The following is a 12437-nucleotide window of genomic DNA, read 5'->3' on the forward strand; positions in this document are numbered from 1 at the left end:
TTTTGTCCGCCAACTCGGTTGGATATCGGACTTTACGCATTATCGCGCTATTGATATTAATGAATGTAACGAAGCTATGGCAAGTCGTTGCGTTTTTGCCATTTTACATTTTATTTCTAGTTTCCTCCGTTGGAAACTCTTATTGTGCCAAGATGCACTTGCATCCTGAATTTCATTAAGCTACGTTAACTTTTATTGGACACAAAGTCTTAAATTGCAATGAATCAAAATGGCCTTTTGCCATGTTATTATTAAACATAAAACAAGACTATTTATCGGAGAAAATCTCCTTTAATATGAATATTTAATTTTGGCCTTTGCCTGGTGCTGCCCTGGTCAGACGGTGGAAGTAAATGGAAAAAAAAATAAGACTTCCGTTTTCTTCTGATTTACTACAGGTTTTTGTCTCGCAAAATCAGATGTAGACGGAAGTAAATTATTAGTTCCTTCTACTTCCGACGAAGAGATGTGATCTTTTTCTAAATACTTCCCATTCATGGAAGTCAGTATTTTCCGATTTCTTCCGATCTATTACAGGTTTTTGTCTCGCAAAATCAGATGTAGACGGAAATAAATTATTAGTTCCTTCTACTTCCGACGAAGAGATGTGATCTTTTTCCGACTACTTCTCATTCATGCAAGTCAATATTTTCCCGTTTCTTCCGATCTACTACAGATTTTTGTCTCGCAAAATGAGATGTAGACGGAAGTAAATTGCAAGTTCCTTCTACTTCCTATCAATAAGGATAGGATCTTTTTTCGACTATCTGTGAATTATAGTAAAACTATTTCTTTTCTACTATATTATCTCATGCAATTATGAACTAATGTATAATTAAAATAACCTATATAAGAAATAATCTATATAAGATTAAATTCAAAATATCACAATTAATTTCGTATATTAATTACATCAAATTGCAAATATTACAGTTAATTCAAATTATCGTAGTACATTTTTAATTATTCTTATATTATAATTTTTAATGATTTTTATACGATTCAAATATTGTAATAAATTTTAAAATTGCTTTAAAAAATTGAAATAGATTTATAATATTTTCTTACATTTTTTTTTAATTCTGAGTGCAAGTGATATTGTTGCTAGTCTTTTTTATACGTATACTCTTACAGAACAATTCATAAATATAAATCTCAATAATTTGTAAAAACAAATTGTATAGATTAAAAAAGACATGAACTTATTTCAATAAAGATAAAAGATTTTAAGATGGCGTACGCAAAAGGAAAAACTTTTTCTTGATTGCTATAGCATCCTGAAAATATAGGTAACATCGTAATTTTCAACCAATTTAATTCCATTTTTCTCGCAATCTGTACGCGATAAGACATTTTAAGGGTATATTTAAATTGTCGAAAAATTATCTGAAAATAACATTTGACAAGTCAAAGATAAAAAAAGATAAATTTTTTTGGACCATGTCTATATGATCATTTTATTTAACTTATTTCTAAATAACTGCAGTGATAATCTTATCACTACAACTACATACAATTTATTGAAATTGCTAGACAGCAGAAGTCAATGGAAACAAATCGGAAATGAACTACTTTAGTTTACTTCCAATCGAAATTAGATTTGAAGTAGTTTATTTTCCATGCATTTCAATTACTTTCACTCTGACCATATAGGAAATGATCATGCAATATCTGAATCTTAATTTTCATTATCTTTGGCATTTTCGTCCTCTTTTTCACTAGATTCATTTTCTTCAATATTTTCTTCACTCTTTATAGTAATATCAGAATCTTTATTTATTTCTGCTCCAATGTAATCACTATCCTGATCACTATCTTTGATATTTTTGTCCTCATTTTTACTGTCTTCATTTATATTTTTTGCATTTTCTTCGCCGTTGTAATTATCCATTTCTGTATTTTCAGTATCCTGTTCTCTCGCCGTACTTGTTTGAATATTTTCGTCTACATCACTTACATCATCGGGATCACTTACTGTCATCATTTTTATTTTCTCTGATTCTGTAAAAATTATTTTTTTATTGTATCAAACGTGACTAGAATATTTTGCAATAACAGATAATTTTTTGAAATTTTTTTTACCTGAAGCCTTTTTATTTTTCCTTGTCATATCGTCAATTTTGTGACTCAGATAGGTACCTACAGAATTACATTGCAGGTCTATTACCGCCTCATCGTATTTTTTCTTGACCATCCAATTACGTAAAGTCACTGAAAAATAATATAATTTTAGATTGATTATCATTATTATTCATCGATACTTGATGTATTATTTACTTTTGATTGCGGATACACCCTTTCGATCTAATGGAGGACGGGGTTTTTCGCCGGATGCCTTCTTCTTGGCTGAAATTTTTCCCGTTACGCTACTATTCTGTAATGTTTCGGGCGTAAATACTGCCACAGCAAGACTTTTGACAAACACTGAAGCGCTTTTGCTTCCCTTAGCGATGTCGTCGTACGTATCCTTTCTTATCCAAATACCTTCGCCTAGATGAATCTGCACAAAAAAGTAATTTAATTCTTTTGCAATATTTCTAAACAGAAAAAATATCATCAATATTTACCTTGTTTTCAGCAGAACGCACAAACGCAACGGGAAGTTTTGAACCACTTGCCAATTTGCTTTCAATTTTTGATATCTCGCCTTTTTCTAAATTTTGTAAGCTAACTGAAAAAAACAGAAAAAATTTATTTGTTGAATAAAAATATTCCTATCAAAAGTTAGCCATCAATATCGCGAAGATTTATTTAATAACATTCACCTTTCCACTCGTCAAATTTATCCAATATCTCGGTTTGTAAACGATAGTTCATATCTTTTAACTTATCTCTTTCAATTTCTGAATTCTTCAAATTTGTCTGCAGTTTGTGATTCAGTTTTTCCAGTTTTGCTATTTTATTTTTCATAAATTCCATGTTGTTGGAATTTGAAATTAAATCAACAGAATATGTGAACTATTGATAAAAAATCATAATATTAATTTAGGTATACATATTGTTGATTTATATGTTCCCATGCTTACAGAGTATGCATGAAAATACTCACATTCTCCTTATCGAATTCAGAATTTTTTACAGTTTCATCTTTTTTCATTTTTTTACTTTTCCCTTCAACGGATTCAGAATCTTTTACAGATTCATCTTTTTGTGTTTTCTTACTATTCTCTTCAATCGATTTGTGTTGTCGTTTCATTGTATTTGACGTTTTAATTTCATGTTGCTAAAAGTGAAGACATAAACCTTTCTTAAGTCATGTTAAACGAAATCGAAGTTCTTTTAGTAGAAACTTTGGAAACTTTGAAAATATATAATTTCGTAGAAGATGGATGAAACATTCATATATAAATTCTAAATATTACTGAAATTATTGAAACGTGAGCATGTTTTGTTATATTTTTCATAACATCTATTTTCATAAGAGTTGTAACTTTCAAAAAAATGTAATAATGGAAATTTATTCAGAAATTACTATTACTTCATTAAAATTCGAGGGATGACGTTGATATTAACATGCAATTTTCATCAAACAATAATAGAGGTTACCGTTGTCTGCTGGTGACTCTGAAAGGTGTTCAAATGACACAACTTTTTAGACATATTTTTAGAAGTATCCCTGAGAAATTTTAAAGAAATTTGAAAAATGTTTCTTTATTTAAACAAAGTTATTAAAAATCATGCGATGTTGCAACTTTACAAATTTATAATTTTGTTTAAACAAATTCACATTTTTCAAATTTGTTTAGTATCAAATCTTTCAGAAATACTTTCGAGAGTACGTCAAAAAATGTTTCGCCGTTTGATCACCCTCCAAAGTCCACAACAAGCAACGAATCTATATATATTTCCTGCTGGGAAATGCCTGATGATGGCTTCAGCGTCATGTCTGTATGGCTAGCATAAAAATATACAAACTCTGACTATACATTGGATTCATTGCACAGGTTAAAAAAAAATTTTGTGAAAAAAATTATATTTTGAAAAACAATTATTGTTTCAACAAATTATGAGATTCAAGATATAAAAAATAAATTATAAAATTGGATTCTATGAGAATATCTACCAAAGAACCATGTCTAATTTTATTAGGCTCAACTGGTCTTTTATTATTGCAAAATAATTAACAATATAAACACTCGTGATACTCAGTTTTAACGTTACTGCCCAGTGTTAATGTAGTAGAAAAGTGTAATAGTTTATTTTAATTGTTTTCAAGAAAATTAGTCCAGTTAACCGTACCTATATTAGGATAATATAATTTAACATTTTCTAGGAGATTTTCTCGTAGGATCCAATGTCACCATGAATTGTTCCTAATTTTACGTTATCTCTCGAACTTTAAATTTTTTGTTATTTGTTTGAAGAATATTTGTTTCAAAATAAAGTTAATTTTTTTTCTACATAAAATTATCATTGTAATATATAAAATCAAAATAAATTGTTATTAAAATAACATTACATAACTATAGTTGTTGTAATAAAATTGCAGAGCTGAATAGTCAAAGCATTAATAAATAATTGACAATATAAAAGTGTAGACTTTACATCTATTATTTTTCTTGCTGTTCGTTTTTCTATGTACATAAAATGATTTGTTTAAATCTTACTAGATTTGACTGCTGCGCGTCTGTTAAACTTTTTAATTTCTTCTCAAGAATTTCACGTCCGAAGTTGGTACTACAAGAATCCTAAAAGTAATAATTATTATTGGTAATACATAAATTAACAATTGATGTATATCAACTAATTATATAATTATAATAAAATATGAAAACTAATCAACTAATTATATAATTATAATAAAATATGATAAACAACAAGTAGGAAAGAAATATTGTAATCTTCAAATATAATTTTATGATTTAGACAGAATTTGTTTTTATTTTCATATTTTGCACAATTCCGAGCTCCTGGAGAAAGAAACGGACACATATTGCAAAGTTTCTAAAACTCCGTTTGGAGACCTCGAATTTCTAAATGTTTAAAATATTATTCCACTGCACTATTTCGATAACAAATTTTACGGCGTACATATTTGGTTTATAATAAAATTCTATAATAAATCTAATAGTTAATAGTTTCTTTCTTTTGTTATGTAGACTTGAAATTTTTACACAATTATGTTCGTCAAAGCGTTGTGCAACCTCTAAAGCTTATTATAAATAGCTCTATAACAATATGAAAAAAGGATTTATAGATAATTGTTTATTTATTTTTATCTTATTGTTAGAATATGATTTTAATAACAATTATTTCTATATGTTATCCTGCAAAATTAGATGCACATATTGCTGCAACAGACGTAATTAAATTAACTTGCGTTTTAAAAATACAGATGATAATGTTTTACTCATGTAGAGACAAAAATAAACTTTATTTTCATTATTTAAAATTAATAAAAGATGAAAAATGAAAACAAGCAATAAAACATTAAAAAAAAACAATTTTTCTCTACATTTTCCATATTATTTGTATTGTTAAAATTTTGTAAAATATGTTTTACTACTATTATATAGTTTATTAATTTGCAGTTTACTGTTACATTTATCTTTTTTTGTTATACTTTAACGCTCTTTCTACTGTACATGTACTGTTTATATTTCAAATATTTCTAAATTATTTTTAGCTAATATTATTGCTCGACAATTCATCTATGGTTTTTCGGTCATATTTTATTTTTTATTTTAATATTGAATTGATTGAATACACTACCTTTTTGGTGATTTTTTTATTATCTTGCTTATTATCCTCTGTGGACGATATTGCATCACTGTCCGATGTTGCCTGCAGTAATTTTTTAGGACAGATTTTGGGTCTCCGTTGTTTTATAGTGTCTTCTAATTCTTCTCTTGTTTCTTAATGACAATATTACAAATTATATTATGTTTTTATAGTAATTATATATTCATATACATAATTACAAATTGTATTATGTTTTTTATAGTAATTATATATTCATATACATAAAAAATATATATATATATACATACCTTCCACAAAAATTAATGTTGCTTTGCACACATTTTTCCCGCATTTCACTTTGTGTACTTTTTTAAAATTTATATCATCTTTATCAAAGTTTATTATGTCTTTTACGGATACTATCACTTTTTCGTCATGATTCCGACATTTCTGATTGTATTTTACGTACGCGTACATTATATATGAAGAATATATGAATTTTAAGCACACTGATCAATATATCTGTGATTATTGCTGTCGCTAGCTCGAATAATGGCTGTGAAAATCAATGTGACCCACGAAAAGAGCAGTTGCCTGACACTGATATGGCGAAGACGAACAATTTTCTTCGGAAGAACAGTACAGCTAGCTGCTGCTTTATACTATCCTTTTTCCGTGCACGGTTCACGAGCCTCGCGAGTCTCGCAACAATTGCGACTCGCGCTCACGTGAGGCCCGGCCGGCCGGGTCAATCGCACGAGGCGCGTTCGGGCCGTCATTCCATCTTTGTTTTACGTACGTTCAATGAACGACAAAGATAAAGTGACAAAATAGTGCACTCGCCAAACGCAACCCGGCGACGCAACAGTGTTTTCTTCCACGCCTGCGTGATAAATTTTTGTCCTTTGTTCTGTGCGCTTGTTGTACATTCATGGGATAAATCGAGTGTCGCTAATTAATTTATGTACATCAGACTCTTATTAGATTATTAATACGTACCGGTCTCACTAAGTTAAAGCATAATTATTATAACAAACTACATATATCAGTATTGCTCTGCAGATTTGCATGTTTTCGCGCTTTTCATGAGCCTACTTGCTCACAATTGTGCAGTACAAGTCCCCAACTCTCAAATCTCGCCGGTAATAAAGGATCATTGAAATATTCAGAAAATTTTCTGATATATTGGTCGACACTATACAAATGACATTAATAGTAAGTATATATTGTGTATATATATATATAAAATTATATGCTTTAATGATCTGAAATTTGCAGAAAAATCCAGTTAAAGGATTATTATCAAGAACGAAATAAATAATCTAAATAAATTATCTAAAAAAATTACATAAGGGATTTTTTGTAATATATACTGAAACGTTAAGCAAAAATTGAAGTAATAATTAGATACAAGTCTTGAAAAATATACTTTTTTCAACATTATAATATTCCTTTCATTCTGTAAATATAAATAAATAAATAAATATAAATAAAATTCAAAAACAAATATTCGGCTAAGAATGCATGAAATATACATATATATGATCGATTTTTGGAAAGACCCTGGAATTTTATATTTATTATAATACTCAGGCGTCTTCTGTAAATTGATAGAGTTAATTCTCTTCGTTTTATAGTGTTTCTAATTTCATTATCTATTACTAAAACAGATGCCTGTAGTTTATAAATTACAAAAAATATCTGTTTCTGTGCTGTGTATAAGTGTACATTCATCAATAGTCTATAGAAAGTAAAAAAATTATTTTGTTAACGTTAAGTTCAGTTTTCATTTATATGTTAGTTTTTCCGCAGTCTCATATTGTACGTAGATGTAAGAAAATTAAGCTATATATTGTATTTAAACGAATTGAATATTTATGTTTTGTTATGATCTCCATATAAGGTATGCCTAAAATTTTTATTAATATACTCATCTTCAACCAGCAATATGATGTACGTACATCATAATTGTTGTGTATGCGAAACAATTTTTTTATTTATTTCAAAATTGGTCATATAAGTAAATTTCTGTAACATTTTTATTTGTCAATATTGGAACATATACACTGCTGGAATTAATAATTTATGTATTTTCTGCATACTTGCAAAGTAATCATATTAATCAAATAGCTACTTAAAAATAAATGTCTAATTATTTTTTTGGTATTTCAGATTAGTCAACACTGTTAATTAAAATGCAGAGTAATTCCAATATTTCCAAGAGGACTTATAAAATGTATTTGCATCCAAATTTTGAACCCAAGAATGTTCATCCCCGAACATTGCAACGATGGAAACGTTTAAAAAAAATACAACATGAAGAATATGCAGGTTAGCATATTACAGTGTTTTGGGTTAATTTAATTTTTTTACATTTTACAGTTAAAAACTATACTGTAAAGTTATAAACTATAAACCAAAACTTTTTGTCTGCAAATAACTAATTTCTCCATACAGATATTGTGTACTCATATGATATAAAAATATCTAATATATTGAAAATATATTTTATTTGTGTAGAATCAGAAAATAACATCGACGAACTTGACAATTGTATGCAGAACGTTGCAGAAGGTTCAAGTCGTTCAGCATCACCTGTATCGTATACAATAAATGAGCCCGATATAGAAGTGGAATCACCTTCGAAAATTGAAGAAACTACAGATTGGATCGAATCGTGTGACAAATCGGCAAAAAATCAACACGTAAATTTCATAAATCATTTATTTCAAGATGAAAATTATTTACCTAATCAGCATGAAGATCACAGTCATAGCAGAGATACGTCAATTTCTTCACTTTCATTCGATAATAATCAATCTATTGCAGATGCCAAAACCGAAACACATACAGCAACTCATTGCACGCAAATGAAACAATATGTGCAAAACAGTGATTCAATAATGTTTAATGAATCAAATTTGAAAACATCGGATGTATTGCTTATGGTTTTAGGATTTTCAATTCGATTCGGTTTGTCGTATAAAGCAAGACAAGCTTTAATACATATGATCAAAACGATGGCTGGTCCGGAGTTTAAGGATTGGACAATTAGCGAACATTTATTTTCCCGAGCATTTAATCCACCTGATAAAGCGAGGCAATATCATTTTTTTTGTGATTTATGTCAAAGATTACTTCACTCTGCAACGAAAAACGAATTGAAAAATAATGAAACATGTATATGTGAAAAATGTGAAACAACACATGCATTGAGTCTGAATTCTTCAAATTATTTTATATCGATTGATTTACATTATCAGTTACAAATTGTCTTGAACAATGAATTTTTAAGGCAAAATATTATACAATATAAACAAAATATTAAGCCAAATAATAAAAATATACATGATGTTCACGATGGATTGCTTTATAAAAGCTTAATTGAAAAAATTCCAGAAAATCGGGAAATTCTTACATGTACGTTTAATACTGATGGAGCCCCTATCTTTAATAATTCTAAACAAAGTTTGTGGCCAATTTTTATAATTATTAATGAACTTCCACCAAACTTACGAGGTAAATATCCATTATTAGCGGGCTTACTCATCACTACTAAAGAACCAAATTCTAAGATCATGAATTTATTCATGAAATCATTTGTAAGACAATGTGAAATACTCGGCGATTCAGGTATAAAATGGAAAAATGTAGCAGGCGAATCGTGGAATTTCATAATAAAACCTTTACTTAGTTGCGTCGATTCTGTTGCTCGACCTGTTTTACAAAATCGATTTCAATTCAATGGGTATTATGGTTGTTCATGGTGCTATTCACCAGGTAAATTCGAAGAAAATACAATGCGCTACCTATTACAAGAAAATGATCCTGAAATAAGAACACATACTACATATTTAAAAAATATGAAAGAGGCTATGATTTCCAACAGAACAATTAAAGGAGTAAAAGGTTTCTCCGTATTATCAAATTTGCCACATTTTGACATGATTTGGGGATTTCCTGTAGAATATATGCATGGAGTATTGTTAGGCGTAGTCAAACAATTATGGAAAATGTTGATCGACCATAAATGTCCCATACATCTCACTCCGCGCCAACAAAAAGAAGTAAATAAAAGACTACTTAATATAACACCACCTCACGAGATTCATCGTTCACCAAGAAGTTTGACAGGCCAAAAATGTAAGTGGAAGGCTTCAGAATGGCGCTCATGGATATTATTTTATTGTATACCTTGTTTAACTGGTATTTTGGACGATCAAGCAGTGCAACATATTGCATTGCTATCTAAAACCATATTTATCCTTCTGCAGACAAGCATTAGTGAGGCAGAATTAAGTGAGTGTGAGTATAACATGCTAAAATTTGTTGGATTATTTCAAGTAATGTACGGAGATAAATATGTCACATTCAATGTCCATTCGTTGCTGCATCTAGTACAATCTATTAGATTCAGTGGACCATTATGGACCACGTCAACATTTCCATTTGAAAATGGCAATTATATTTTGAAACAACAAATTCATTCGCCAAAGGGATTGTATGAACAAATCTCAAACCGATTCATTCAGAGAAATAATTTTTTATCCATGGTAGAAGAAATATCATCATCAAATACTTGTACAGACTATTGTCAGAGTATTTTTTTGAAGAATCGGACTGAAAAATTTTGTAGAAGTATGGATAATAAAGCAGTATTCTTGGGTACTGGAGTATATGACGATGACTGCATCAGATATGCCAAAGATGACCAGAGTGCCAGAACATTTGATAGATGCATATATAATAACATAATTTTTCATGGAACTGGATATGAACAACCGAAAAAAACAAACAACACAGTGATAATAACAAGACAAAAAAAATTTGCACAAATCTTAAAGTTTTTGTATACAAACACTGCTTCTTACGCTAAAGTAATATATTTACAAGTTGAGAATATACCAGAAATACCAGGACTACATATAATGGAATTGTTTAAAAAAACCAACATTGAATTGTTAAATATTAAAGATATTCTAGAAAAATGTATTTTAATTGATGTTAAATGTAAAACATATATCTCTAGATTGCCAAACACTATAGAAATACAATAATTATATAAATAATCATAAAAATTATACTATAAAAACTAAAATGTCATTTGTTTATTTTTAAAAAATTAAAATTTCCATTATTAAATTTAAAAAATTTTAAAAAGAATTTTGTAATTTAATATAAAATGTAATCAATAAAAGATATATATTTTACTTTGTCAATAGATAACAGATCTACGTATGTATTTACATTTGCAAATAAACATTATGCCAAAGCAAATAAGTAATTAATTTAAATTTATTTTAAATGTTGCAACATATTTCTTTCCAAAACTCATAAATAAAATCAGAAGTACTTACCTACGCTTGAAGGAAAATGATGAAATTGTAAATTCATAATGTAAAAATAAAAAAATTGTATGTAACATAATCATTTTAATATCAAACGTTTCACAAGTTGTATGAGTCAGTGGTTATGGGCCCCAAAAGAAAGGAAGCAATTCAGGGTCCGAAATGGCTGACGTATCCGGAAGTCAATGTTAGCGAAAATAAGTCGAATGTGAAAGGGAACAGTTCTGTGCCATTTAGGAGGAAGTACTTAAAAATCAATGTTAGCAGAAGTCGATCGGGTGAAGAAGGAAACAGTTGAAGGACTGCATTGGCTGACGTACACGGAAGTAAATTTTAGCGGAAGTAGGTCGGAAGTGAACGGAAATAGTGTAGGGTCCGAATCAATTGATGTATTCAAAATCGATGTTAACGGAAGTAGATTGGACGTGAAAGAAAATGGTTCTGTGCCGTTTAAGAGGAAGTACTTAGAAATCAATGTTAGCAGAAGTCGATCGGATGAAGAAGGAAACAATTGAAAAACCGCATTGGCTGACGTACATGGAAGTAACTTTTAGCGGAAGTAGGTCGGAAGTTAACGGAAATGATGTAGGGTCCGAATGGATTGATGTATTCGGAAATCGATGTTAACGGAAATAGGTCGGACGTGAAAGAAAATGGTTCTGTGCCGTTTAAGAGGAAGTACTTAGAAATCAATGTTAGCAGAAGTCGATCGGATGAAGAAGGAAACAGTTGAAGGACCGCATTGGCTGACGTACACGGAAGTAAATTTTAGCGGAAGTAGGTTGGAAGTAGCCAGAAATGGTGTAAAGTCCGGATGAGTTGATATTTCCGGAAGTAATTGTTAGCGGAAGTAGGTCAGAAGTTTATGGAAAAATTCTTATTCCAAAATACCGAAATGATCAGAATATCTTTATTAGCGGATGATAGATGGAAATAAATGGAAAAGGAACACATCTGTTATTTGGATGTTAGTAGAAGAAACAATATTTCGGAAGTGTTTCAGAAGATATTAGAAACATTCTACATCAACAAAATCTCTTTTTGGAAGTAGTCGGAATCGATTAGAAGCAAAATGAAATAGTTTATTTCATTTTTTTTTCCATTCACTTCCACCGTCTGACCAGGGTGTACGCTATGTGGCTTTACGCAGGCAAGTGACTCTGCGCAGGCAATTGACTCTACGCAGGTAAGTAACTTTTATTCTGTTATACTCTGAATGAATTTACTTTAATCTAATTATTCTTTTTTTAATTTATAGGAACGAAGAGGATTATTAAAGGTAAGTATAATATTTTCCCTTTATGTTATCTTATATAAAAGTAAGAACTATATATTATTTAACATTACAGCTATGTCATCGTCAAGGGGATAATAAGTATAAATATATTTTTTAGATCTCGCGTTATA

General features: G+C 29.4%; 2 protein-coding genes across 2 annotated transcripts; one reads left to right on the forward strand and one right to left on the reverse strand.

The window, feature by feature from the left end:
- Positions 1 to 1481: 1481 nt before the first annotated feature.
- Positions 1482 to 6391, reverse strand: LOC105447868 (BEN domain-containing protein 5-like). The gene is made up of 9 exons (XM_011686106.1): positions 5991 to 6391; positions 5713 to 5855; positions 4608 to 4688; positions 3050 to 3223; positions 2766 to 2958; positions 2568 to 2671; positions 2278 to 2500; positions 2083 to 2211; positions 1482 to 2001 (listed from the first exon to the last, which is right to left on the reverse strand). The coding sequence occupies exons 1-9, from the start codon at positions 6157 to 6159 to the stop codon at positions 1679 to 1681; spliced, it is 1539 nt and encodes a 512-aa protein (XP_011684408.1). The 5' UTR covers positions 6160 to 6391; the 3' UTR covers positions 1482 to 1678.
- Positions 6392 to 6511: 120 nt separating this feature from the next.
- Positions 6512 to 10739, forward strand: LOC105448453. The gene is made up of 4 exons (XM_011687002.1): positions 6512 to 6897; positions 7855 to 8013; positions 8203 to 8387; positions 8512 to 10739. The coding sequence occupies exon 4, from the start codon at positions 8553 to 8555 to the stop codon at positions 10737 to 10739; it is 2187 nt and encodes a 728-aa protein (XP_011685304.1). The 5' UTR covers positions 6512 to 6897; positions 7855 to 8013; positions 8203 to 8387; positions 8512 to 8552.
- The last annotated feature ends 1698 nt before the right edge of the window (positions 10740 to 12437 follow it).

This window comes from Wasmannia auropunctata, unplaced genomic scaffold, assembly GCF_000956235.1.
Source record: "Wasmannia auropunctata unplaced genomic scaffold, wasmannia.A_1.0 LD336116.1, whole genome shotgun sequence".
In the NCBI taxonomy this organism is placed as follows: Eukaryota; Metazoa; Arthropoda; class Insecta; order Hymenoptera; family Formicidae; genus Wasmannia; species Wasmannia auropunctata.

Excerpts from the sequence above, each read along its gene's own strand:
- LOC105448453 (XM_011687002.1), top strand. The coding sequence starts at position 8,553 with ATGAAACAATATGTGCAAAACAGTGATTCAATAATGTTTAATGAATCA.
- LOC105447868 (XM_011686106.1), bottom strand. The coding sequence starts at position 6,159 with ATGTACGCGTACGTAAAATACAATCAGAAATGTCGGAATCATGACGAA. Across the intron at positions 5,856-5,990 it reads AACATTAATTTTTGTGGAAG|AAACAAGAGAAGAATTAGAA; the intron begins GTATGTATATAT and ends ATTGTCATTAAG. Across the intron at positions 4,689-5,712 it reads ATAAAAAAATCACCAAAAAG|GATTCTTGTAGTACCAACTT; the intron begins GTAGTGTATTCA and ends TATTACTTTTAG.